At 42.3% G+C, this 25,552-nt stretch overlaps 1 protein-coding gene across 2 annotated transcripts in view; it reads left to right on the plus strand.

The window, feature by feature from the left end:
- Nucleotides 1-8,566: 8,566 nt before the first annotated feature.
- The window catches only part of BMPER (BMP binding endothelial regulator), a 146,533-nt gene continuing 129,547 nt past the window's right edge, over nt 8,567-25,552 (plus strand). The window contains exons 1-2 of one of the 2 annotated variants that reach the window (XM_066321774.1): nt 8,567-8,655; nt 10,202-10,287. In XM_066321774.1, coding sequence (XP_066177871.1) covers nt 10,273-10,287 — 15 coding nt within the window. In that variant the 5' untranslated portion in view covers nt 8,567-8,655; nt 10,202-10,272. Of the gene's footprint in view, nt 8,656-9,273; nt 9,389-10,201; nt 10,288-25,552 lie in introns of those variants that run through there. The other variant, XM_066321767.1, reaches the window with a different exon arrangement.

Below are 25,552 nucleotides of genomic sequence, written 5' to 3' on the forward strand. Positions count from 1 at the left end.
GCTGTAAAAAAAAAAAAAAAACTTAGATTGCATTATCCCTCTTCTAGGACAAAATAAAGTATAGTTTTCAGAGCCATCTTTTCTTCCTGATTATTCTAGTTTGCATCATGTAAATTCAAGCTGTCTTGCCTTAAGCTTTCTTTGCACTTGGGCCAGCAGCTGAAAGCCTGTGAAAGCATGTGCATTTTATCCTCCGTGTGCTCTGCAGAAGCAGCTTTACAAACCACAGACTATTCTAAATTAAATGGCCATTTTTTGAAATCCTATCATTACAAAGCTGAGGCTTGATTGTTGTCCTCAGTGTGCTTCATGGCAGCAAAATTCCTGCATTTTGCGAAATGTGCTGGCTATTTGTTCAGCTGGAGTGGATCCAAAAGCAAAGTGTGGAACCGTTGTGAGTGCTGGCTAGTGCTCACTGAATTACTTTCTCTAATAGATGGTCTGCATTGTCATTTTGTGAAATGCTCAGATGAGAACTCATCATCATTTGGATCATGAGGTTGATTTTTTAAAAATACAGATGCACAGAAATGGTCTTTTATGAAGTCCAGTTGTTTTCATTACTGCTGGCACAGCAGCAGTTGAAAGCAGCTCTACTGTGGGACTGAGAAACCCTCAATTCTGTAATCTGTTTTTTGATATTTTTCTTTCCTCATAGGAGCATTTATAAAATAAACACCTACTTCAAAACAAATCCATCTAAGAAAGTTATTGTAAAAGTTTAGAAATGCCATCCCTTGATGTCTAGGGAAAGGTTTGGATTCTTTATCTTGCAGCTGTCCCACTCAAGCCATCCAAGAGATACCAGTGGTCAGCCAGTCATGCAGCTTGCACGGTGTGGTCTGTAAGCATGGAGCTATGGCACATCTTTTCTCCAGAGGTCTCCAGTTGGACTTTTGGGTTTCTTCCTGTCTAGTTTCCATGACACCACTTTGTCCCAGGGAAGTCTGGGAGACCCTAGGTGCAAACAGCTGCTTAGCTCAGTTTGTGGATTACATTAGGTCTGTTGCCAGTTGGAATGTGAAGGATAACTAAATGGGGTGGAGTGTCCTCAGTAGCTTCTGGACCGTGATCGTGTGTCCTCAGGCCAGAGCTGTGGCTGGCTGGTAGCACAGCACTCACTGCTACCACTTTTAGAAGGCTATGGACCCAAATGTCTACTCTTGGCAGCTTCAGGAGGTGCAGCTCCCACGGAAGAAGAGACCCATTTCTCAGGTAATCCAACACAAAGTGAACCTTTAGCTCAGGGGCACCCTGATGCTGCAGGCATCCCACTTTTGAATGGAGTTAGCTTCCTCTGAGCACTTGCTGCAACTAGTGCCTGCAGGAGAGGACCTTCTGCCCATTATTCACACTGACCTTATTGGGGCTGCTCTAATGTGTGAATGTTTCCCGGGAAAAGGTCTAAATTATGTGGTCTATTAGCATGGTGAGCAGTTTCTGAAATACTTCCCACACCATAATTTTCTCAGTTTAATAATAGCTGTCTCATTTATTACCTGACTTCCATACTGATACAAGCTACCCTACAGCCATATAGACTGACTTCAATTTAAGCCAAACGTAAAAATAATAAAGATAATTTGATCAATATTAAAATAATATTGAACGACATTCAAACTCATTAGAATTTTAAGTAACTAGGTAAAGAGGCAGCTCAGTGTTGTTTTTCAAGATAGCTTAATTAAAACGCCAGATCCCTTAAGCCACAAATTCTGTTCTGTCTGAAAATAGTTTATCACCGAACAACATCTCAGAAGATGTTTTTTTTTTATCTTGGAAGACCTGTCAGCTGCCAACTTGAGACTGCAGAGTCTAGATTTAAAGATACCTAAAATAAATAGTTTATACCACATGTAAATACGTTTTAAAAATTCTGTGAAGCCTTAAAACTGTTGATTATTGTTTTCTTTGGTCACAAGTAATTCAGCTGCCTCTTCTGGGTTCAACCTGCTAATATATACAAGACATGTGACTGATACTTTCCCAAAGTAAATACTATTCCCTGTCTCTGTTCACCTCATGCTTCTAAATGATGTGTTTGGAGGTACGCTACTGTCAGACAACTCGGGGATTTGGCAAAACTCCCTGCAGATTTGTGTAATGACACCAAAAGCCCACCTCTGGCACATTTAATGTTGCTCTCATCTCTTGAAAGATATTATCTATATCTTAGATAGTTGAGAGGCAGGTAGATAAATTACACTGCCTTCTGGAAATACTTTTTTTTCTCTTGCCTGAGTGGCTCTGTGTTTTCTTTTTGGTGAAGGTCTGAGATTAATCTGACCTGGGTAAATCAGTAGCAAAATGAAATGCATTTTTAATGAATTTCTGCTTTGTTGTCAGTATACTTTCTTATTTCTGCCTTTTTTTTTTTTTTTTTTTTTTTTTTTTTGGGGGTGTGTGTGTGTGTGTGTGTGTACACACGTCTACTGAATTTAAGCATATGCAGAATATCCAGGGTTTAATTAAGCCAGTCATGGGCAGCTCAGTATAATTACGAAATCTTGCAGTATTGCTTCTTTAATAATGGTTATGTTGCTCAATGTGAAACTGCATAACTTGCAGAAATTTCAGCAATCGGTGCAGGATTACCCCAGTTTGCTCAGGTGCATTATTTGAACATATCCTGATTGATGGAGCTTTACAAGACTGCGTATGATTGTGGGGTCATTGCTTCCTGTATGTGTGGTACAGTCAGTCAGCAGGACTGACCGGGTATTGATGTTTAATTGAGTGTGTTCCACTTAAATCAGAAGGCAAGAAGAAAGGGTAAGGAGGATTTCTTACCTGTACAGCCGTAATGTTGTATAGCCAATATACCGAAGATAATCGGTAATCAGTAAATTGATTAGGCTTTGTATTTGGAAAACAACAATAAATAGGGGTTCTTTGTAAAACTCTTTTGTTTCCGGATAAAATAAGGTGTGTTGTACTAATTGCAGGGGCAGCAAAAGCTAATATCCTTTACAGACAAAGCCAGAAGAGTGAAAAGCAAAGCTGCATTCTGAGAACAAACCAAGAGAGCACTTCGCTGCGGCGGGAGCGAGACTCGGTGCCGTCGGGGTTGGCCGGCTCGCTCCGAGCAGCCCCGTGGCTCGGGATAATCGTGGAAGCGCCGCCGGCTCATCCCGCCCCGCGCTCGGCGCTCCCAACCGCGACACCTGCCGGCGGCACCGCGCTCCCACCGCGGCCCGCAGCCTCCTCTCATCCCTTCGCGGGGAATGACGGAGCCCACGGGAAGGACGGCAGGGGCCGACTCCATGCATTTCGTTCCTGAAACCTCACCTCTGAGTGTTTAAGCGCGTGCTTGTCCTTCAAAAGTAAAAACAGTCCTGGGAGAAATTCTGCTGTGAAAGGAGACCAGCAGCGAGAGGAATGAGCTCATGGGGTACAGGCTTAGTAGGTGAAGTGATGATCTTACAGCATGCATGCCATGGAGACTAGTCTTTTAGCAAAAATTCAACCCTTTGCCTTTTTGTGTTGGGTGGAGGCAGCTGCTTCTGAACTGGATCCTGGCTGAAAGGAGCACTCTTCTGTCACAATAAGCATATTTTGTCTTTCGCAGGGGCAGACAGTAGGATAAAGAATCTCTCTAGTATAGACAGGGTCCATCCTCATCTGCAATCAATCAATTAATCAATCAATATTCCATTTTGTAGAATGTTTTTCGAGTACTTCTTGTTTGTTGCACTCATCAGATAGTAGAGCAGGCAGGCAAAATGCAGGGTTTGGTTTGTCTCACAAATTGAAAACAAAGTGGTACTTCATGTATGCCACTCTTCGTGTGATTTCATTAGCTCTTATCCTTTATCAGGCACAGCAGATGTTCAAGGGTAAATGTAAGAGAAACCCACACAACTCACACAAAATAATTTTTATTATCTCTGGAAGGCAAGCTATTTACAGCAGTGAAATAACAGAAAGGAGTACCAGCATACACTGCTTTACTCTGTTTGCTTGGCCTGTGGCCTCCCGAACAGCTTCTGCTGGGAATCCCATCATTAGGATGGCCTCAGCATTTCTGCAGTAATTTACTTCTTTTGTTGTTGTTTTAGCATATTTGATATGGACTATTACAGCAGTCTATTGTGTCCATATTGGAGCCATACTTTCTGCTGCACACAAGCGTTTTTCAGTTTGAGGTACGGCTGGCGCTTGTATCCAGTTTAGTTTATGCTGTTTGCTTTTCTATGAATACAGATGATGAGGATAATTTTGAATGCTTTTGCAATCAGAAGCTCCCTTTTTTTTTTTTTTTTTTTTTTGAGTTCTTAGAAAATATAATTTAAACAATAGAAGTATGTAACTATGACTGTGCCAGAACATTCTATGTTAATAAACTTTTAAAATGCTGCTCATTATCTTTATCTTGCCACAAATAAATTAAATGTTTTGCAAGTTCCAGGGGTTTATGGAAAACTGTCAAAATTATGAGTTGTTTGATAAAATTTATAAACATTTATGCAAGTAAGTCTCACTGTAAATTTCAGATACTTTTTGTACTTTGCTTTTATTTAAAGACTTTGACCATATGTGATTTTTAATCCTGTTACAGTTTTAAAACCTCTTGGTGTGGTCTCCAGGCCTTGTTTGCATCCATTTAAGTTTTCTGAATATTTTGCAGAAGGGGAGCTTTGTCAGGAGCACCTCTTTGACATAATCAGGCCACTCTCGAGGTTTATTAACATCATCTCTTAGAGAAGTGGCTGTGCAAGAAATACTGTTGCCCACACTGGCAGATACTCTTAACTTTAAGACAGGATTAAGCACTGAAACGAATGAACATGCAAAAGCATTTGAAAGGCTGCAGCCCACTCAGTACTATGAACTGCAAACTCCCAGCTGCTCTCCTGGAAGAAAGTGCCATGTCTTCATCACAATCCTATGAGTTACAACTGAGCTTCTCAATTGCTGTGTGCTGATGCACCATGATAGTAAAACACTTTCCCAAATTACAGGTCTCTCTGCAAGAATTTTCAGGGCTGAAGCTTATCAGGCCCACGCCTCCAACTACTGGCAAATGTGTTCCCCTGACCTTTGTTGTGATGGTGTAAGTTACTGGATTGAAAGTTCCTTATCTTTTGCAAGTTGTTAATAACAATAGAAATGTGTAAGCTTGATCAGATATGCAATCCACCTTCAGTACTTTGTAAATGCACAGCCGTTTAGCAAGCCAGAACTGGAAACAATAAGTTGTGCCAATTCACAGAGCCTTCAATGAAGTGTATATCTGGGTCATATTTTTTTCTTTATGCTGAGAGTCTCATAAACACACAAAGAAATTGTGTCAAAATAATGTATAACAACATAAAAGCGATAAAAGCAAGGAGACTCACATTGCTGATGTATATGTAACATGTTTATTGCACTCTTTCTTGCATAGTAGGGAAACCCTAGGACAACCTACGCCCTAGACCTAGAAAAGTGACTTCCCAAAAGAAAAAAACACAAAACAAAACAAAAAACCCCCCACATGCTAATTCTAATGACTCATTGTTGCCTTCTGCCACTTCTGGAAGAATTCCCTAGCCCAGGAAGAATGGGCCTCCTAGCAATTTGGACTTGCCAGTAAAAATCATGAAAAGAAATGTGAATGTGATCACTGTCTTCTTCACTGTTGCTGTTGTTAACCATAAAGCTTTGTTTTTCTTTTGGGGTGGGTGCTGAGTGACCAGGTAATGTATGACATTCTTTTATGGCTGACCACTGGGAAAGCATCCCTGGAGAAGGAGCTGAGCTGCACACAAAGTGGTAATTGTATACAGCTATTGCTCCATCAACTGGAAGAGCCAAGGCCGACCACTAAATAGAACTAATGAACATATCCTTTCAATAACAACTGATACCATGTAGTGCTTATACAAAAGAGGTAAGTGGTCTGATGACATGACTTCTGTTTTAACTGCTGGCATACCACAAAATCTCTGTATGTATCTGATAGCAGGACACCGTTTTTCAGTGTGACCCTCTGATTTTCCTAAATGATCACAGCTTTGAATGTTGCTTGGAAAAATAAGTACCTCTTGAAACAGGGATACAAAAGGAAAAAAAAATAACCAACCTACCTTGAAACTTAACACAACATTACAACAAAAGGATGCTGATCCCTGATAAGGCAGGCTTGGGAGAGTGGGTAGGAGAGAGATAAAAAGCCAAGACAAACCTGTAGCACTGAGTGGGTGAGACTAAGGTGGGGGAGGATTAAGATGGTTTATTTCCCTCCCAGGCTGGGTTTTACTTCATGAGAGATTTAAATGAGTGATCTTCCCCTGTGATATGTCATCATTATCAATATCAAGGAAGCAACAAAGGTTGCTGCTAAGGATGAGCGTCTCTCTCATCTCCCCTCTTCCCCGATGACAGAGGAGATAGGGAACCAGGGAGACTCAGAGGTAGCACCAGTCCTCAGCAGGCTCTTCCACTGGACAGCAATAGGTAGTGAAGTGTGGAGTAGGCATGGTACAGGGAGACCTAAAGTCCCTTTTCAGGAGGTGCTTCAAGCAAGGAAGACAGGCAAATTCCTCACCTGAGTACTGCTGCTGCCACAGAAGATGCACAGACGGAGCGAGCTCACCCCACGGACAATGTTTTCATGCTGCACATGTTCAGAGGTAAGTTTCAGGCCTAATCAGTGTGCTGAAGGTGCTTTAGTGATGATCACAATGTTTTCTTTCCATGGGAAAAGGAAAATCACATCACAAGTCTGTATATATTACTTTGTGACTGCCCTGCCTTAGTATGATTTCACAAAGTATTTGTCTTAAGTGAATGAATTATGGCAGGGATTGAGTGTGATGCTCAGTTGACACCTCTCGTCTTCATTTTGTAAGGAACTTTCCTCTTTGCATTTTCCAGACCATTTTAGCATGTTCTCTGCTGTTACTTGGATGCCTGGATTGTTATTTGATGCCCTCATTGTGATTTGTATGTTTCTCACACCGGGTGATGTTAATATTTAATGAATTTTAGACCAGCATAAAGAGAAGATTCGATACATTCGATAATATAAGTACTCTCCTGTGGTAGTTGTCACTTAAGAAATTATTAGGGTAGATTTATTTTTCCTATGGCTGTTGCTTCAGAAAGGCTGTGGCTGCACTGTAATTAGAAAAGGGAAATGTAACCACTGATTACAGATAAAGAAGTAAGAAAAAGCCAGTTTACCAGAAGATTCAGTACATCTTTCCAATGGAAAAAAACATTTGGATGTGCAAAAATCTATTCTGGAGTAGTGCATAATGAAATGTACCTCAATTGGCTTATCTTTGTTTAAAATGCATGGAAATGTAAAAATGACACTTTCCGGAAAAAAAAAAATTCCAGCTTATGTGCACTGTATTTATAGACTGAGTTTATCATGTATTCTACACAGCATGGAGAAAGTTTAGGACCACACTTGTATTTTTAGGGAATATAAAATTCTTATAATGGCATCTAAATTATTCTATGTTCCTATTCAGCTTCAACCTGTGCAGATTGAAGCTGGAAGAAAAAAGTACGTTTTCTTTCCTCAGGGAAAGGGATTTTGATAGTGATGTCCAGAAGGTGATCTGTATCAGTTTTCTGTAGTCCCTCCCATACGTGCAATTTCAGCAATTTTGAGACTTTTGCTTTCTACACTAAAGGTAGGTGACAAGTTGTATTGGAAGTGAGGTGTACGCATCTTGCTCGTGGGCTTTCAAAGGTCTTGGCTTTTGGGTTTTACTCTCAAAATGAACTTGCAAATCAAATTGTCTTGCATCTTACTGGGAAGTAAAATGTATTTGAGGCAGTCCTGTACACACCAGCCTGCCATGCACCTGATTTGCCACCACTTGTAAGCATTTTGGAAATCGCAGCTCACACGCAGCCCCCAAAGAAATAAAATAAGAACGTGTAGGAATATGAAAGCATTTTTCATCTTGTTGTCAGACCAGTTTATTTCAGAGAGTGTTCATCTCTCCACATGAAACATCACAGTTCCAAAGAAATCGATTTGTAAAACAAGCTCGGGAAGATCTGTCACAGAAGAGTGTCCTGCCAAACCCCGCTAGTGTCATCCCGTCCAGACCCCGCGCCTGCTTCTGAGAGCAAAAGCTGGGTGTCAGCGACGTCTATCGCTAGCATAGCCCGTGTTTACACCTGGGGTAGCAAAGCGTGGACCTGCAAATGGCAAGTGTTAAGGAGGAGCTGCAGAAGCTACAGCGGGGAGCGGCGAGCCGAGGGACCCTCTCGGCGGGCCGGGCTCGGGGAGGCTCAGCGCTGCCCCCGGCTGCTCCCCAGCGCCTCGGCCGAGCCCAGACCGGGCCGAGCCCCGGGCGCCCCGAGGGGGAGAGGCAGCCCCGCAGCCGGGCGGGGAGGGCCGCAGGGAGCCCCTTCGGGGGGCAGCGGCCCCGGGGAGCGGCCGGCTCCGGCTGCGGCGGCGGCGGGAGAGGGAGGCCAGGGGAGCAGCGGCTCCGGCAGGGCGGGCAGCGGAGCCCCTCCGCGGAGTTCCCGGCGGACAGCCTCCGAAATCTCGCTCCCTCCCTCCTTCCTTCCCTCCCTTCCTTCTTTCCCTCCTTCCCTCTCGCCGCTCGCTGGCGGCTGGCAAAACCTGCCCGCAGCACGAAGGGCACTGACACAAGACGGGGACGAGCCCGCCGGAGGCAGCCGGCGCCGCCGCGCTCTGCCCAGGTACCCCGGCACTGCCCGAGGATCCGCGTTTCCTCCCTGCCACTGCTCTTCTACCTTTTCCTCCTCTTCTTCTTTCCTCCGCGTCTCCTCGGTCCTCTCCCTTTCCCCCGCCCCTCCCGCCGAGCGGCCGCGGGCGCAGCCCCCCGACGCCGCCGCCGGGCCGGGAGGTGCTCGGCGGGGCCAGGGAGGGAGTGGCCGGGCATCTCCCGGCAGGGAAACGGGGTCTGGGGCTGGCAGCCTGTCTGTGCGTGTGTGCGCCGGGGGGGAGGGAGCCATGGGGGCCGGGGGGTGCCGGAGGAGGGACTATGGGGAGAGGAAGGTATAAGAAGGGATGCGGGCAAGGGAGGGGGGCGATCCAAAGAGGGGGTGCGGGGTCGAGGGGCAGGCGCTGACAGCTGCTTTCCCCGCACCCGCAGTCCCCTCCCCCGGTGCCGCCGTGGGGTGGGACTCCCCGGCGGGCCGCGGTCTCCCGTCCTGCTCCCCACCCCCCCGCCGCTGCCCGGCGCCGGGGGTCGGTGCTGGGCCGGGCGTGCCGGGGGTGGGCGGGCTCCGCCACCCGACGGCGCGTCCCGGACGCTGCCCCGCAGCCGGCGGGTGGGCAGCGGCACCCCTGGGACGATGCTGCGGCTCGGCGGGGTCTGGCCGGCGGCCCCGCGCCTCTCCCCGGCCTCCGCCGCCGTCCTGCTGGGCGTCCTGTGCCTGCCCGGGGCGCCGGCCTCCTCCCTGCTCACAGGTACGGCGGGGCGCGGGGCCCACCTGCGCCGGGTGGCATTGCGTGGGAAGGGCGGCCCGAGGCGTAACCGCGGGGTTTGGGGCAGGTGAGCGCAGTAGCCGTGCTTCTCTCCCCTCCAAAAAAAAGTTTTCTTGTTCCTTTTCTTCTCCCTCCCCATTCTCCCTGTTTCCCCTCGAGGGTTTTATTTTCCTGAGATCTGGGGCATGGAGGGAAACGTAGAATCAAATTCTAGCGCAAGCGAGGAGCCGTTAGACTTTGAGGAGTGATGCCAGCATGACAGAACACCGGCTAATCAGCGTTAGGGCCTTAAAGGGGTTCCCGGTTTGATTCCATTTGACAGTTAGCCCGCTAATTTTGACTCATTTGCCCACGGCAAGTGGTTGCCGTGCATTGAAAGGATGCTTGATTTTTGGACTTGTGCTGGTTGAAGTCCTCAGAGTGCAGTGCTTTCTGCTGATTTCAGTGAGCTCTGGATCTATCGTTATAGACGTATCCTGCTTTGCATGGAGTACTCGTTATTCTCCACACGTCATCTGAGAGAAGAAAAAGCGTCCTTCTTTGCTATAACTGGGGCACAAAGAAAGTCTAGGTTTGTGCGGCAATAAAGGGCCACTCATTTCCCTGTTCTCTTTAGAATCTTGCATAAACGCTGAACATCCTTGCCTGATTAAACTGGACAAGTGAAGGCAGGGTTTAAAATCGAGGGCTAGGAATGGAGCAAGGGTTAAACACGAGTGTGATGAGGATAGTTTCCAAAACTGTCAGGGTAAAATGAAATATGCTAGTATTTTAAAATTTTTATTTCTGTTTCAGGATCGGTTGCAAAATGTGAAAATGAAGGGGAAATTCTGCAGATACCTTTTATCACAGACAACCCTTGTATAATGTGTGTTTGCCTGGTAAGTGTGTATTTCAGGTAGTAAGAACATTCAGACGTGTGCTAAATGTAACTGTACAGAGCAGGGAATGTTTCACATAATCAAATCTTGGGTGACTCTGTTGCCTTTATGTAATACAAGGTTATCTCAGAGCTGAGCTAATGGAAAGTAACCCAATACATGATCTGGCAATCATTTATTTGACTTTAAAGCCCGGGCACAAAGTTGTACATGACTTTATTTCAGGACATTGTGAAACCATATTTACCATGTGAATTTGTGGGGAGAACTTTCACTGGGTTGGGGGTGCACCCAGAAGTCTTTGCTCGTAGCTCAGCAAAAAGAAGAAAAGATAAAGTTTCGAAAGGCTACTGCTTTGAGCTCCCACGTGCTCCCTGTCACAGTCCTGCTGGGGGAGGAACTCCACGAGGGTGCAAGGTGAAGGCAGCAATGTGACTGTATGTGCTGTAACAGCATGACAGAGAAAGCCCAAGTGATGCTTTCATCAGAGTGCTTTGCCTGCTGTGCTGGGAGTTCAGTGGTTAATGATGTTGCTAGCTGATACACATTTTGGGGAGAAACATTCTGCTTCCTTGTTGTTCTATTTCAAAGTTAAGCATTTTTGGGAGCAGTTCAGTTGGACAAGCCAAGGCTTAGGAGTTACTGTAAAACAGTCATTCTAAATAAAACTTGCTATGATATTTTTAAATAAAAGCCATAAACCGTAATTTTCTGTTGAATGCAAAGAAAAGTATAGGCTAGAATGCCCTATGTTTTACATTTTGGAATTTAGAGTAGCTGAATGTACAGAATGTGTTCTACTTCAGAATTGAAATATCAACACGCCCTCTCCCCCTAATATAATTGCTATTATTATTGTAAGTCTTTAAAAGATGTAAAGAATTGTTTCAGATTGCCTTCTAGAAGGCAATTTTGGCAACTGTAGGACCAAGATTATCTTGAGCCCCTCGAGGTTGATATCTGTCACCGCACTGAGTTCAGCAGATTTTAAGTGAGACTCATTGATAATTTTTTGGTAATATTGATAAAGAATATGTTATTGATTTCTTCTGAGGAGAGTCGGTTGGGAAAAAGAGGAGCATGGGATGTGGCGAGTAAAGAAATCAAAGGGAAAACAAAAAGAGAGATGAAGCTGTGTTTTATCACGGATCACCTTCCCAAATATGTCTGCCACCACTTTTGCTAATGGAAGCTGGTGTTAACCAGCGAGGAAGCAATTTATCTGTGAAAGAGCAGAAGTTCAGTCTTGGGCATCAGGGCAATAATGCATGAGGGTAAAACACTTGTATTTATAGATCTCTCTAGACCTTGGCTTTATTAAATCAATGAGCACCCTTTTAGTGTGCAGGCATGAAGAACTGCAAAAAGCATTGGATGTAAGAACTCTAAATCCCTGTGGTTTGCAGGGCTTACTTTAGTGAAATGGCAGCTGAGGGCATTTGGCTCCCTTCTGTGCCAGGAGAACACTATGTTTTATTAAGCGCACAGATGCCTAGTGAGTTACTGCAGTTACCTGCCCTGGCTACACTCCGCTTTATTTCTGCCAAAGGATAAATGTAATCTCTGTTTCTTGAGTTGGAAGCTGGGGGACTTCGTAGAGGAGAAGGAAACCAGTCTGGAGATACTGGCTTTAATGCTGTGCAACATCCAAACCATTGACTTACTGGACTGCCCGTTACTGAAATCTTGGTTTTGGCCTGCCACAAGGGAAAAGATCAGTTTTAAGAGGTTGGGGAAGAGATGAAACAAAAGAAACAAAGGGGTGATTTGTGACCAGGAGGAAAGAGAAAACCAGACTGCCTTATGTTCAACAAGAAATATTGATTAATATTGTTGAATAACAATTCAGCCGGGAGCTTTCTCTGGGAGAGTGATCATACTCTTCAAGGGTAAACCAGATGGATGTTCATACTGGAAGAAGTGAGCAATTAAAAAGAGAGCTCAATCAGCTGTTACAGAAAGGAAGCAATTGCTGTTTAAGAGAAGACAGAAATTCCACAAAGGACACCTATATTAAAAACACCAGTAATGTGAGTCACTGAAGTTGCAGATTGGATTTGGCATGTCTTCCTTAGTGGTGATGCATTTCTATCACCACAGGCTGCCATAAATAACAGCACAAGCTGTAGAAATCTGAACAGCTCTGGGATGAAGAGGAATATCTAAATAACTATGGATGCCCCATCCCCTGCCAGTGTCCAAGGCCAGAGATGGGGGTCCTGAACAGTCTGATCTAGTGGGTGGCCTCTCTGTCCATGGTGGAGGCTTTGGAACTGGGTGATCCTTGGGGTCCCTCTAATCCAAACCATTTGATGATTCTGTTAACTCCCTTCCAGGACTTTGCCCATCTCGCAAATTAGAGGATACAGAACTGAAATGCAGGGACTGTATCATCAAGTGTTTGACAGAACTTTGAAGGCTGTCCTGTGGAGCGTGCGGATGTGTCCTAGCAAGAGGGAATGAGAGGCAGCATAAGCAAAATGATCTCTGGCTTTCTCTTAACAGGCTAAAAAATTTTGGAGGGTAAAGCAACAGGTGGTTCTCTAGGAGTAAATGTGGTAAACATTGGAAGTTCATGGATTATGAGTAAGTTGCAGTAATGAAATGAAGACTGCAAAGAGCAATTACAGAATCAATTCCTTTTACACCACTGGAAAGTCTTGGCAGGAAGACCAAAACCAAAAGTTGTCTTTTCTCATTGATTGGCAGAGACAGGGTGGACTGATATTCATGCTAGGAACGTGAGCAGAAACAATGCAGCTAGAGCACAGACTGCTGTCTGTGGACACTGCTTTGGTGGAAACTTGTAGCTCTTGTTTTAGAATTTTATTGTTAGCACAAACCCCTTAATTTTGAACACAAAAGGGACATTGGTGAGGATCTCCTAGAAATAGCCAAGTCTAGCTAGCAAACCAGATTTGCTCGTTCTTGAGCACTTCCTCTAACATGTGGAAAGAGAAGTTGAAGTGATAGAGGAGTTGACACAGAGGGTCATGTGGCGGAGGTTTCATATATGGTGTGTGGTAAGCCATTCACTTCTGAACTAGAGGTAGTGCTTTCTAATAAAAAGGCACTGCACCCACAGTGAGATAGCTCTGCTTTGGATGTCCCTGCTTGTCAAAATGAAATGTGTTAGAATGCATGGAACAGCTCTGATGCTTTAAGGAAACAGGTAAGACTAAGGGTGTGTAGGCATGTGTGCATGCCTACATGTGCATGTGCATAAGCACTGTAATGTTCTGCATGATAAATACCAGCTGAATAAATCTGTATGGGTAAAATCTCGAGTTCCCAAATTCATAATTTACGTGTCTCAGTGTTCTTAATAATGCCATAAAAATGGTAATTTTTAATATCTCTAAGACAATAGTTTCAATGTGAGCTTTTACAATTACTTTAGCAATAGCATAAACACGAGTGAATATGATCTCCAGAGAACTCGTCATTAATTACAGCTGAGTGCAACAAATGGCCATTTTGTTTTTGTCCTTTTAGAGAAAAGCATCAAAGTCAAAGAACAGAATGGGGTTTATCCACAAATAATTTCTTGGTGGACTGATGAAAGCTCAGGACTCCTAACTCCTGGTCTAATGGTTTGACTACAAAGAAATTGCTTTTTATTTCATGCACTTCCACTTTTTAAGTGGACGTGGGTGATACAGTCACAATCTGAACATACTCAATTTCTTTTGTGTCTCTTTGACAACAGGCAGGCTGCACAGATGCCAGGTTTTTGGTGTGTCTGCTCTCCTGAGCTTCTTCTGAGGTGTGGATGGGCAAAAAGACAAATAAAAGCTGTCTTCATGATCCAGAGGTTTGGGGAAGTATGCTTTATGACTTGCTGTCGCTATCTGCAAAATGCTGTTAGAGCCAGAGTGCTCTGGTGTTCTGTCCACTTCCCTTCTGAATGTCTTGTGGCTCTGCATCTTGTCAGAGATGCACTGTCTCTGGAAATACTACATCCTACCTTGTTTTCCATAGGATCTGAGATACTGGAAAAGGGCAAAGAAGGCTGAAGGCAACTGAAAGTATCTGCTTTCAGATGCATTCACCTGATATGCCGTTAAACACAGACTATGGAGAAAGTACTTAGGCTTGATGGGTAAAACAGATACACAGAACTTGCACTGGAAAATTGTTTTTCTGATTGTGCCATGGCTGAGCATCCCATTGCAACTGTGTTTATAGCTAAAGACTTTTCTGATGAATGGATGGGAAATGTTCTCAGCTGCCACAAGTTCTGTAAGTTAACCAAGCCTATGAAGAAAAATTGTCAAAAAAAGGAAAACTGTTCTTTCAGATAATGCTGTGGCCCCTGACAGAACAACAACAACAACAAAAAGTTAGAGAACATATGATTTTAACATTATGTCATGCTTAATGGTCAACATTAAAAATGTCTTAAGCCTTGTTGGCTTCTGAAAATCAAAGTAGTGAAACTGTGGGTAACGAAGATGAGTGAAAAAAATTTGTGTTTTAGGGAGCTAGTCTGAATTAGTAATGATGATTATAGGTAAAAAAGAATCTTGATTCATAATGGAGTTATATTTATTCACTGTGAGAAATTGATTCCAGTTATTAAATGCTTTAGGACTGCAAGTGATTATAGCTACGCTACCTAATGCAAAAATTATCTTCTAAAATTATCCTCCCACATCTGTGGAAAAATGATCTTTTTTTTTTTTTTTTTTTTTTTTTTTTTTTTTTAATCCATAGGAGCACTTTGCACATCTTGTGCAGATTGAGGAGCCCAAACATGTTGTGTATGACAATCTCAGATCTTTCTGTTTTATATGTGAAAGTTTTGGGCTGGAGGTAGTGGAGGCAGAAGTAAATTTCTTTTAGTAGAACCCAACAAGACTTCATAAATATGAAAGCCTAACACATTTTGGTAAGTTTGGGACTTTTTGTATATTGAGGACTTTGAAATGTCAGAAGAAAATGCTATTAACAAACTATTAAGGGAATTTTTTCTTAGATGTCTTTTATTTGAGTGTCAGCATTTAAAACAGGCATGGAATATTTAAGTTCAGCTCTGGTGCAAGTACAGTAAATGATCGAATTCATCAGAGTTTTTGCTGGTACAGCTTTTTGGCTGGAAGGTATCTAACACTCAAAATAGAAGTAGGCCCACAACTGATGTTATGGCATTTGCTTTCAAGAAATACGTGCTTCAACATACACGTGGAAAAGACATAAAAATGCTGCAGTCCATTGGAAATAGGTGAAATGAGAACCTGTGCATAATTATAGGGTGAGAATGTAAAAAGACCATGGAATTAACTTAGCCTGAGTTAAAGTTCTGAGTGCTGAGTTTTTAGAAGGTGAGATGAGCTCAGCAGTGACAACGATGACAGGTGGTTGTGCCAGCGGTGGTGTGGAGAGACATGTCATTTCATGCTGGCTTGTCGTCATCTCCGTGGACCCTGAACACCTCACCAGAAGCAAGCAGGGATCCAAGAATAATGTATCTATTGGCCAGTGGAGTATGTAGTTTCAAAACAAACGTGCCAAAAATGCCAGGGTAGAAGTGAGGAACTGCTAGGAAGTAGATAAGTGTACCTCAGCTAATGCTGGTCTTGACATTGCAAGGGCTTTTAGAATTTTTTTGGAAGAGAATGAACGATTTGAGTTTTCGTATGGTTTTTGTGGGGAGAAAGGGTCTTTTATTATCTTTTTTTTTGCCCAACATAGTTTAGAACAAAGTGAGTTGTGTCAAGAAATAGCTGATAAATGCCAGTAGTGATCTTGACAAACCACATCTAAACCAGAGCCGTCTCCCCCACCTTTTCTCCTCCTCCCTTCCCACATGCTTGTGCCTCAAGCTTGCCACCTGAGGAGTGGTAATCATGCCTCAACCTTTTATCACCTAAATCCAGACCAGAAGGAAATAAATGTGAGCCAGAAAGGATAACCAAGTGTTGGAAATCTGAGAAAAGTTTGGAGACAGGAGCTCAGGAAACTAGAAATCAGAGCTTTGATTGCCGTAAGTTTTATTCAGCATGAAACATCGTTCTGTAGTTTAAATTTCCTCTTTTAAATCCAAATGAGCAGTGTATAATTTGACCTTTGCTCGTAAAAATTATGTCAAATTTGTCATTTTAACACCTAATGTTCTCCCTAGCTTGAACTAATAAATCGGTAAAACCAAGTGCATGCAAACCGAAAAACTGAAGAAATAACTTCATTTGTTCCCCCCTGCGCACACGCACACCGCCCCACACACCCACACACCCCCAGCCAAAAACAAGCCCAATCCTAAAAATCATGTCCTCATTGCAGACTAAAGCAAAACAGCTACTAGATGTGCTGGAGTTCTTTACCTAAAGCATAGCTGATTTCTGTGGCACAGTGCACAAGTTAAAAGCACGTAGCTAGCCTGAGAGCAAGTGTTTGACACATGTTCAGTGAAGATGGCAGTGTTTTAGTACATGAGGATTCAATTGTTGTTGCTTCAAGGTATAATGCAGCCCAGATGACTTTTAGTGGAGTAGTGCATATTAAAAACCAAACAGAAAATCATCAAACAATTCTTTCATACCTATTTTATTTAATTTAATTTCAATAGTTTACATACATCAGCTACAGAGTCTATCAAGACTGCATCTTCTTTCAATTTAAATATTCTTGGCCTTTATTACTGTATATTACAATCAGCTTTCTCTTCACCCACGAAAATAGTAAACAGAGAGACAAAAAAGCCTACGATACAGTAGTGTACTGATAGTTTTCACCCCCATATTACTCCAAAAGAGAATGCTTTTTTGATCGGTGCATGAAGGGTTCCTGAAACACAACATGCTCCGACATGATGAAAGTTTTATTAGGTTTTTTTCCCAATTACAGATGTATATGCCATCTCTTAAATGAAGAAAACCCAACACCCCCCCACCCTAAAAAAAAAATTCTGAAAATGAAAATCAGACATAACGCCATGTCTGGTGCAGCAGGGTGTCCCATATGTGCTTTGTCATACAAACTAGAGAAATCTATGTATGAATATGTATATATATATGTATATATGAAGGAAATCTTGCAAGAGAGAAGTGACTTGGATCAAGACCCAGAGGTGGATTGTGATTACTTTGGTAGGCTCTTCTGGAAGATGATTCTGGTAGGTTCAGCTGTACTTGTTCTTAATTCATGCAAAACACCTGTGAAACAAGACTTTGACCTGCCTGACAAACTGTATGTGGTAGAGGATGGTTACCCTGGCTTGATCCTTAGTTTCCATCTTCAGTTTTGAGGAATGCTCAACTCAATTTAGTTCCATATACAGGTATGCCCACCGTAGTCAAGTATAAGTACCACATGCAGCATCTCGTCTGATTTCCTCCTCTGGGGAATGAGCATGGATTGTGTAGTATTGTTTGCTGCATCTGTGCTATCTGTGGACCTTTTGATGTCCACTTTCTGCACTTCATATCCAAGAACTGCCTCAGACTGTGGCACATCCCTGCACAGGTATGTTTGCCTTCAGATCACTCTGCTTTGTTGTGAAAATTATTTGGGGGATGTGGAACACAGTCATGTGTAACAGCTTATGATGAAGCCTTTCTGGAAATCTGCAGGCTGGAAGAAGCTATTTCATGTTGTTCTCAGACCACATGGGATAGTGAAGAGTTCACTACTTGCACATTTCTAATGTAGTCAGCTGCACTGAGCAAATACACATATGCACACAGTGCTGAACTGATTATAGGTCTTGGCAAAACCCTTCTGGAGGAGAGAGCTGGTGATATGTCACTGTAACGATGATGAAGATCCAATCCATCACGCATGAAAATGAGATTCTCTTTGGTGTAATTAAAGGATCAGATAGCTCAAATACAAGAGAACATGTATAAATAATACATGGAAAAGTATGAAGGGCACAAAAATGCCGTAAACTAAATGGAAAAATGTAATATAACTTGCAAATGTCTTTGGAATGCGTCTACAATAAGCGCAAAATGGATCAGTCTAAGTTAAGACACTTTTTTATTGCCAATAAGAAAAACATTATTAAAGAGCTGGTCCAATATCAAAATGGAATTTTAAAAGCATACAGTTACCTGTATATAGTTTTTATTAGCTTTCAAGTTTCTTCCATTGAGTTGTTAATGGTCCTTTTAAGAATTATGGTTCTGTAAGTGAATGGCTCGTAGTGTCAGTACTTTCTGCTGCTCTGCTTTGTGCTGCTGTATAAAAAGAGGTGTTTTTTTTTTCCCGCACCAAATATCTGGTTTTATTTCCCCATCATGTTTTAATAGAAAATTTTGAGGGAAGAAAAATACTAAAAAACAACCAAAAAATCAAATGAAAATGCAACCTCTTTATATCGAGCTTATGGTCAAATAAAAGGCCATTGTGATGAAAGAAACCAAATATTACATAAAAGCTTTTACCTGTATTGCTACTAGTAAAATTACTATCCTACTGATACTTGCTTATAGTGTACCTAATAACTGGTGTGATTACTTCCTCTGGGGCTTCTTTGCCTCTTCATCTTATGCATTAAGCTGCAGTTAAAACATCCGTAGTCTGACTGTTTGGCCAGCCAAGCTCTGTGCAGTGTTTTGCATCCAGCTGAATCAAGTGCTGAGCTCTGGGTCCAAGTACACCATGGATCTCATCCCTTATCATCCCCAGAAGCTGACTTTGTGTGCTGACATCTGAATTTAATATACTTTTTGTCTGTCTCTCCATTTTATTTATTAGACTTTTTTCCTGACCTTTTTTTTTTTTCCCATTTTCCTCATGTCTAAATCCACTTGCTCTAGATGGTTCTCCATAATCTGGTGCTAAAGTAGGACTGTGTACCACCACCTTGCTGAGAAAATAACTTGGCTTCATGCATTATCTATGATTTGTATCCTTATTATTTATTTTTTCATCCATTCTACACATCAACCTCCTGGCTATAGTTTTCATTTTCCTTCTTGTATCCCAGATTTTTCAGACAGGGAAGCATTGTACATGTGTGCTGGGAAGTGCTGTGGCAAAAGGCAGTACTGTGAAACAGCATTAGAGTTGAGATATCTTTATTCTTGTGAGTACTAAGGATGGGGATGTGTTAAAATACCATGTAGACAAAATTATGCCAGAGACCTGATGTTTTCCCAGACAAATTGCAGTCCCAGTGTTTTTGAGTCCCAGTTTTAAGTAAACCTTTGCATGAAGCTTCAGTGTGAGGGGTTGAGTGGGGCCATCTTTAACTCCACCTTAGAGCTCTGCTGCATTGGTTTCACTGCATTTGCTCCAGAGATAGTCTAGTTCACATCAGGCATTGGCAGTCACTCACCTGGTAGCAATACAGCCTAAAATATGTGTAAACCTCTCCATGCAGTATTGAAACTTCCTGCAAGACTTGAGAGGTTGGAGACTGCCATTTCTGCTTCACACTGAAAACCAGGTGTAGCTCAGCCCTGGGCAGATCAGGTGTGCTCACTGTAAGCCCAGGCTCCTCCCCTGTTGGCTGCAGGATCAGCTGCCCCTTTCCCCAGGAGGCCATGGTATGGCTCAAATCCTCTTTCATGGCTAAACATCTTGTTTGAGGCACCTTGTACTCCTCCATAACCAGGGGGATGCAAGCAAATATGTTGCAAAGCCCTGGCCAGGAAAATCAGATTTCTGACAGCTCATAGGCTAGCAGTCTGTTTTGTATTGTGTTTCCTTGTTCAGGAGTTTTTTTTTTTTTTTTTTGTTTTGTTTTGTTTTTGTTTTGTTTTTGTTTTTGTTTTTGTTTTTGTTTTTTTACCTGCCCCTGACACATTTATGTTCAGTTATATTAAGTGGCTTCAGTAGAAAATGGGAGTTTCCCTAAGGCTTGGAATCATCAAAATTTGTTTTGAGGGGCAGCTAGAGACATATGTTTGCATTTGTTTTTCTGTTTTGTCTTAGGCTTTATTGGTGAATGAAGAATAACAGAGCTTGTTTGTCCTGAGATTGTCTCCTTGTTCTTTTTTATGTCTGGATGTATGGTCGAGGTATGGTTTGAGAGAGATTGAGAAGAGCTGATAAATGACTGCTCAGGGCTATCTAATGATTATGATCTGATTGTGCCAATTAGTGAAACATCTCGATGTTGTATCACCTAGAAACCACTGGGGCAGGATGGAGCCAGGCAGGGTGGCTGGCTTTGAGATAAGGCTGTTAGCTGAAGGGTTGCCTGTAATACCTAAAATACTGACAAACCAGAAGGCTCTCCTACTACAGGGAGGCTGTTGTTCATTTGCTTGTGACAGAGAATATTTTTTTTTCTGTGTATGACACTGCCCAGATGATAATTTTCATATGTAGCACTTTACCCTTCTACCCAAACCGTCCTGGGGATAGCTAGCCTGGTGATTCAATCTGGAAAATCCTTTTGATTCAAAAAAATTAATTAAATTCTTTCGGCTGACAAAATGCAAAGCATGCAAGTTCTTTAGCCTGTAAACCTTGGTGGATGTTTGTAAGTACAGTGGATAAAAAATGCTGGAAAATTAAAATTGCTACACTTTAAAATGTTGGGGGTCTGGTGGTGTAAGAAACCTTTTTAACAGATGCATGTTTGAGGCATTGATCTGTCCATGATCTACAGACATGAAGCATTTCTGGAGGAAATTGTTGATGTAGACATTTAAGATACAGCAGAATGCACTGAAGTGGAACCAGAACTTGTTTAACATGAAAATGCAGAGGAAACTGAAGAAGTCTGCAATTTGTATGGCTTCTGAGAAAATGTCTTTGGATGTTCAGCAAGGTTTTCAATCCTCAAGCAAAAATCATTTGACCCAAAAATCAGTCTAAAGCTGAAATTTATGAAATATCTAGAACTTGAGGCTATGATAGTAAGAAATTTAAATGGCTTAATGTACTTTTTGTTATGTGAAGCATACATATTTGCTGCCTAAAATTTTGTAGAATCATTTTAATATAGAAGGAATATCTTTGATATCATTGGGTTTTTTTGGAAATAATTAAACCAGTCTACATACAGTCCACAGACAAAGGTGGGAACCAAAAAAGGGAAAAAGGAAGCAAATCATGTATCAGAAAAGGGAGTTTTGCTGGAAGGTAGCCATTTGAAAAGATGAAGCTTGTTCAGTGGGCACTAGGACTGCTGGTGGGAGAGGACACTGATGCAATGTGACTTCAGGAAAGCTATGCATGGCTCTGGAACCAGATGTTTAGAAGGATTTCAAGTGTCTACTGGAGGATTAATTCGACTCCTGTGTGTTTGTAGACAACTTGTGACTGGCCACAGGGTACTGTTCCCATCAGAGGTTAACCCACTGAGTGGTGCTGAGGTTGGGCTGCTGGCCCAGGCAGCCCATGCTTTCTGTCATGTCTCCTCCATTGCAAAGACAGCTCCAAACAGGAATTTCTTAGGGCCGTCATGCCCAGCAGAGAGCTGACAGCAGTTGCTGAGTACAAGGTCTTTCCCTAACCCCCCTCTATGTTTTGGGGCCAAGCACCTCATGCTGTGCCATTCAGGGTTCACTGCTCTGACCTGGGTGACAGGAGCATCTGCTTCTATATCAGAGAGCTTAATAGTTGGAGGCTGAGGGAGAACAGCGGTTTATTGTATGAAGCAGTATGTGAGAGTCACTGATGAAAAGATTAGTGATTTCATCTTGGTTGGGAAATCTCCCTCTCTTCTCTACGGTAGAGGAGTGCGTTTCAATTACCCATGTAAAACCCAGCAGTGTGGACAGGCTGGATGAAACAGAGTTTCTCTTCTAATCTAGACCTGGCTGTGACTTGGCAACAAGGATTTTTTCTAATTGCAGATGAAGGTACAATTAATAAAAAATTAGGTTTCCAAGACCTCAAGTGGATTCTTTTTTTAGTTTTCCTCGATTCAGTTGCAGGTTCTCTGTTTTACATTACACTTGAGTCTCTCATCATAAAGAGCCCTTCTTGTGCTAAAGGCGCGAAACTTTTTTATTTCAGATCATCTTTCTGCCTCCCCTAGCTGTCCAGGTAGAAGGATTGCTGCCTGAGTTCTTGCTCAAAGAGAACAGTGCTGTCCCACACAAGGAAATCATGTCTGTCTGCCTTCAGAGCACTATGGACTTTGAGCCAGGCATAATCTGTTTCCTGACATTTGAGTCTCATTAATTGGGTTAACAAGATGCTATCTGCACTCCATACTTATGTAAATAGAACCTGCTAGCAAAGATCTTAATGGCACCTGATATATCACACTGCCTTTACATCTATCAAGAGGTACCATTGCAGGAGTCACTTCCAAAAGCAGGTTGTGTTCTTGGTCCCATGGGTCCCTTTATAAGCAGTAAGAAATGCTGGTGGTCAAGGCCAACTGTTCAGATGTCTTTCAAGTGTCCCACTGGTGACCCAATCTCACTTTGTCAAGATGACAAATGACTTGTGCATACCCTGTTCACCTTTGAGCTTCGCTCTAATGTCAGCTCCATTTACTTGTCAGAAACAGGTATTTTTTTTTTTTACTTCCCACAGTGCAAGTGTGGCAGAGGAAAGGAAGGAGTGAAGGGAACACAGGCTGAGGAAAAAAAAAACCCTTTTTGTATGGCTTCTCTTCAATGTATTATTATAGTTGAGATTTGCAAGCTTTGGACATACCAGGATCTGTTTGTTTGTACATGTGCAAAACAGAAAGAAGGGAATTTGCTTTTCAGAAGTGAGAACTGTCCCTGCAGGGCTATGATTATGCAAAAACATGTTTTAACCACTGGATTTTTCAAGAAGAAAGTGGTTGTGCAAGATGAGTTTCTTATTTTGGACAGCAAATTTTTTCCAGAGCAGCATTTAAAAATAAGTGTTTAATTAATAGGGTCTACGCAGAGCATAGGGCATTATGCATGTGTCTGCACTGAAGAGCTTGACTCAAAGCTCTGAGCTCTCATGGGTGGTTTCATTGACTGCAGTGGTATTGTTATGTGGCTAAGTGATCACTGCTGTGATTGAGGGCTGTTACATCTCACCCAAAAGCAGCCATGGCCAGGCCACAAAATATGGTCAAAGTCAGCTCAAGGACTGTGAAAGTGACATTGACAGCTTTGGCTTTTAGTTTCTTCTCAATGACTTCCATATCGCTTTTGCTTAGTCCACAAGTCAAACTATGCTTTTTCTCCTATTAGCTACGATGTTGGCTGAAGTTCTGAAAGTCACAAACTTACTTCATTTGGCAGTGTGATTAATCACAACAAACGAAAGCTTATTCTACCTTTCTTCTTTGCCTCTGATGGAAGCAAAGAAGTTTCAGTAGATACGGGGCAGAAACACACAGAAGTGAGATGTGTCAAATTAAACATCATGGTGTCATAAGATTTTCTGACTAATTCTCCCATGACCTTGAGCCTTCCTTTGCTGGCAGCAGCTGGATGAATACAGCTTGAGGGTGATGCCAGCTGTAAGTTGCCCATTACCCAGGATGACCACAGGCCCTATGAGAAGTAAAAACTAGCAGCCAAGCAGCAGTTGCAGCAAAAATGAGTGAGCCTTTGCAAGTTGAAGGCAGCATTGAAAGACGCTGAAAGCTTTTCTCTTCTCTGCTCCTACTCCTTGTCTCTTCCTGCTCTTCTCTATACTGACTGACAAGCTGGAGGCTGCGCCTTCTCTCTGCAGACTGCTGTGAATAACCTTTTATTTTTTTTTTTATTTTCTAAAACCACTGTGTAGCACAGGCAAGATCACATAAGAAAACAAATTCAGGGTCAGTGCTCAGTTTCCTTGCAAGTTCATTAAAACAGCAGTGTCTGGAGGCCTTTTGCCTAAATAATTTCATAATAGAAAACAGACTCTCGTTGCTTCTTTCTTTTGGGCTACTATTTTTATTTGGTTGTTGTTCCTCAAGCGTTTTGGTCCTATTTCAAAACTTGCTTCAATTAAATGAAGAGACTTTTTCTGGTGCTTTCTGGTTTAAAAGCCATACAGCAAAACTTCTAGGAGTCCTCTGGATTATAAAGCTACAATTGACAGGGATTTTCCTCTCAAAATAACATTAGAAAACCCCAAAGTGTAGCTTAAAAAATTGAAATAAAATAAAAAACCCCTTCCCTTTCTCTCCCCCAGCTGAGATCTCCTGTCGCTGCTTCTGGCATGCATCACATCTTTGAGGATACAGTATCATGAGAAAACTGTCACTTGGTGATGTATTAGGGTAATGTATCATGAGAGCATCGTTTCTTTAGAGGATATGGGCAGTAAAAGACATGATTCTGGCCAGACAGAGCAGCAGGGGACCCTGCTCTTTCTCTTTCCTTTTCTTTAATCTAGCCCTGTTTTTGTGTTGTACAGAAGTGAATTTCTTCATGGGATATGACTTGTTGCAGAGTAAGTTAGGAGGCCCATTGGGCTTTTTAAAGTCTTTAAGAAGTACACAGGCCTCAAGGGCTGCTTTGTTCAAAGGTTTTACAACAGACTGAAGCCAAAAACTAGAGCATTTGCCACTGCTGAAATCTCCAGTGTAAAGACCGAGTAAGCAGGCTTCAGAAAGAGAAGGTAATAAAGATGCAGTGACAGGTAACTATTGTTTGGATAATATATTTGTAGATTTAGCCTATCAAAAGGCATTGAAATGACACTTATTTAAAAAGCAGTCAACGCATCTCTTTTTAATAAATGTCAAATGAAATATTAATTCACAACATTAGAAGAAAAAAATACTATTGGTCAGTATTCAATCTCTAATAGAAAATATAGTTCTCAAAAAATAGGAATTCTGAACTGATAGACTTTGATTTGATATGCTTTGATTTGATATGCTTTGATTTTGATGTCCTTTTTATTGTTTTAATGGCTTTGTTTTTCTCTTACTGGCAATATCTACTGGAAAATAACAGTGTGTAGTACTGGGATAACATTAATGAATAAACAGAAGCAGAATATTGTTTGGGTGCTCTTTTGATGGGCAGGGTTAATTTTTGAGATGAGCCAGAACATGGCACCATGGCTTGATCTAAAATTTGCTGAATTCAAATTATTTAATAATTTATTTTAAACTTTTGGTGCTATCTACTTTGCCCTCTATGAAATCGCTTGATAATTCATGAGTGTCATCTTCAGTGATTTTCAGGACTAGAATTTATTTAGGGTGCTTTCAGACCAATTTTCTCGGCAGATTTCTCCAAGCCATCCTGTGGCATTTATGGGGAACCAGTATGCTCCAGGAGCTAATCCACTCAGGATAGCAATGCTGTTCCATGTCTGCTGACTTCAGCTGTGTTTGGTTGATCAAGCTCAGGTGGTGGAATCTTTTATGGCCCTCAATTACCTGACGCTTTTCTGAGAGAAGGAATTCGCCACCAGCTTCAGT

Source organism: Sylvia atricapilla, chromosome 1, assembly GCF_009819655.1.
Source record: "Sylvia atricapilla isolate bSylAtr1 chromosome 1, bSylAtr1.pri, whole genome shotgun sequence".
Lineage (NCBI taxonomy): Eukaryota > Metazoa > Chordata > Aves > Passeriformes > Sylviidae > Sylvia > Sylvia atricapilla.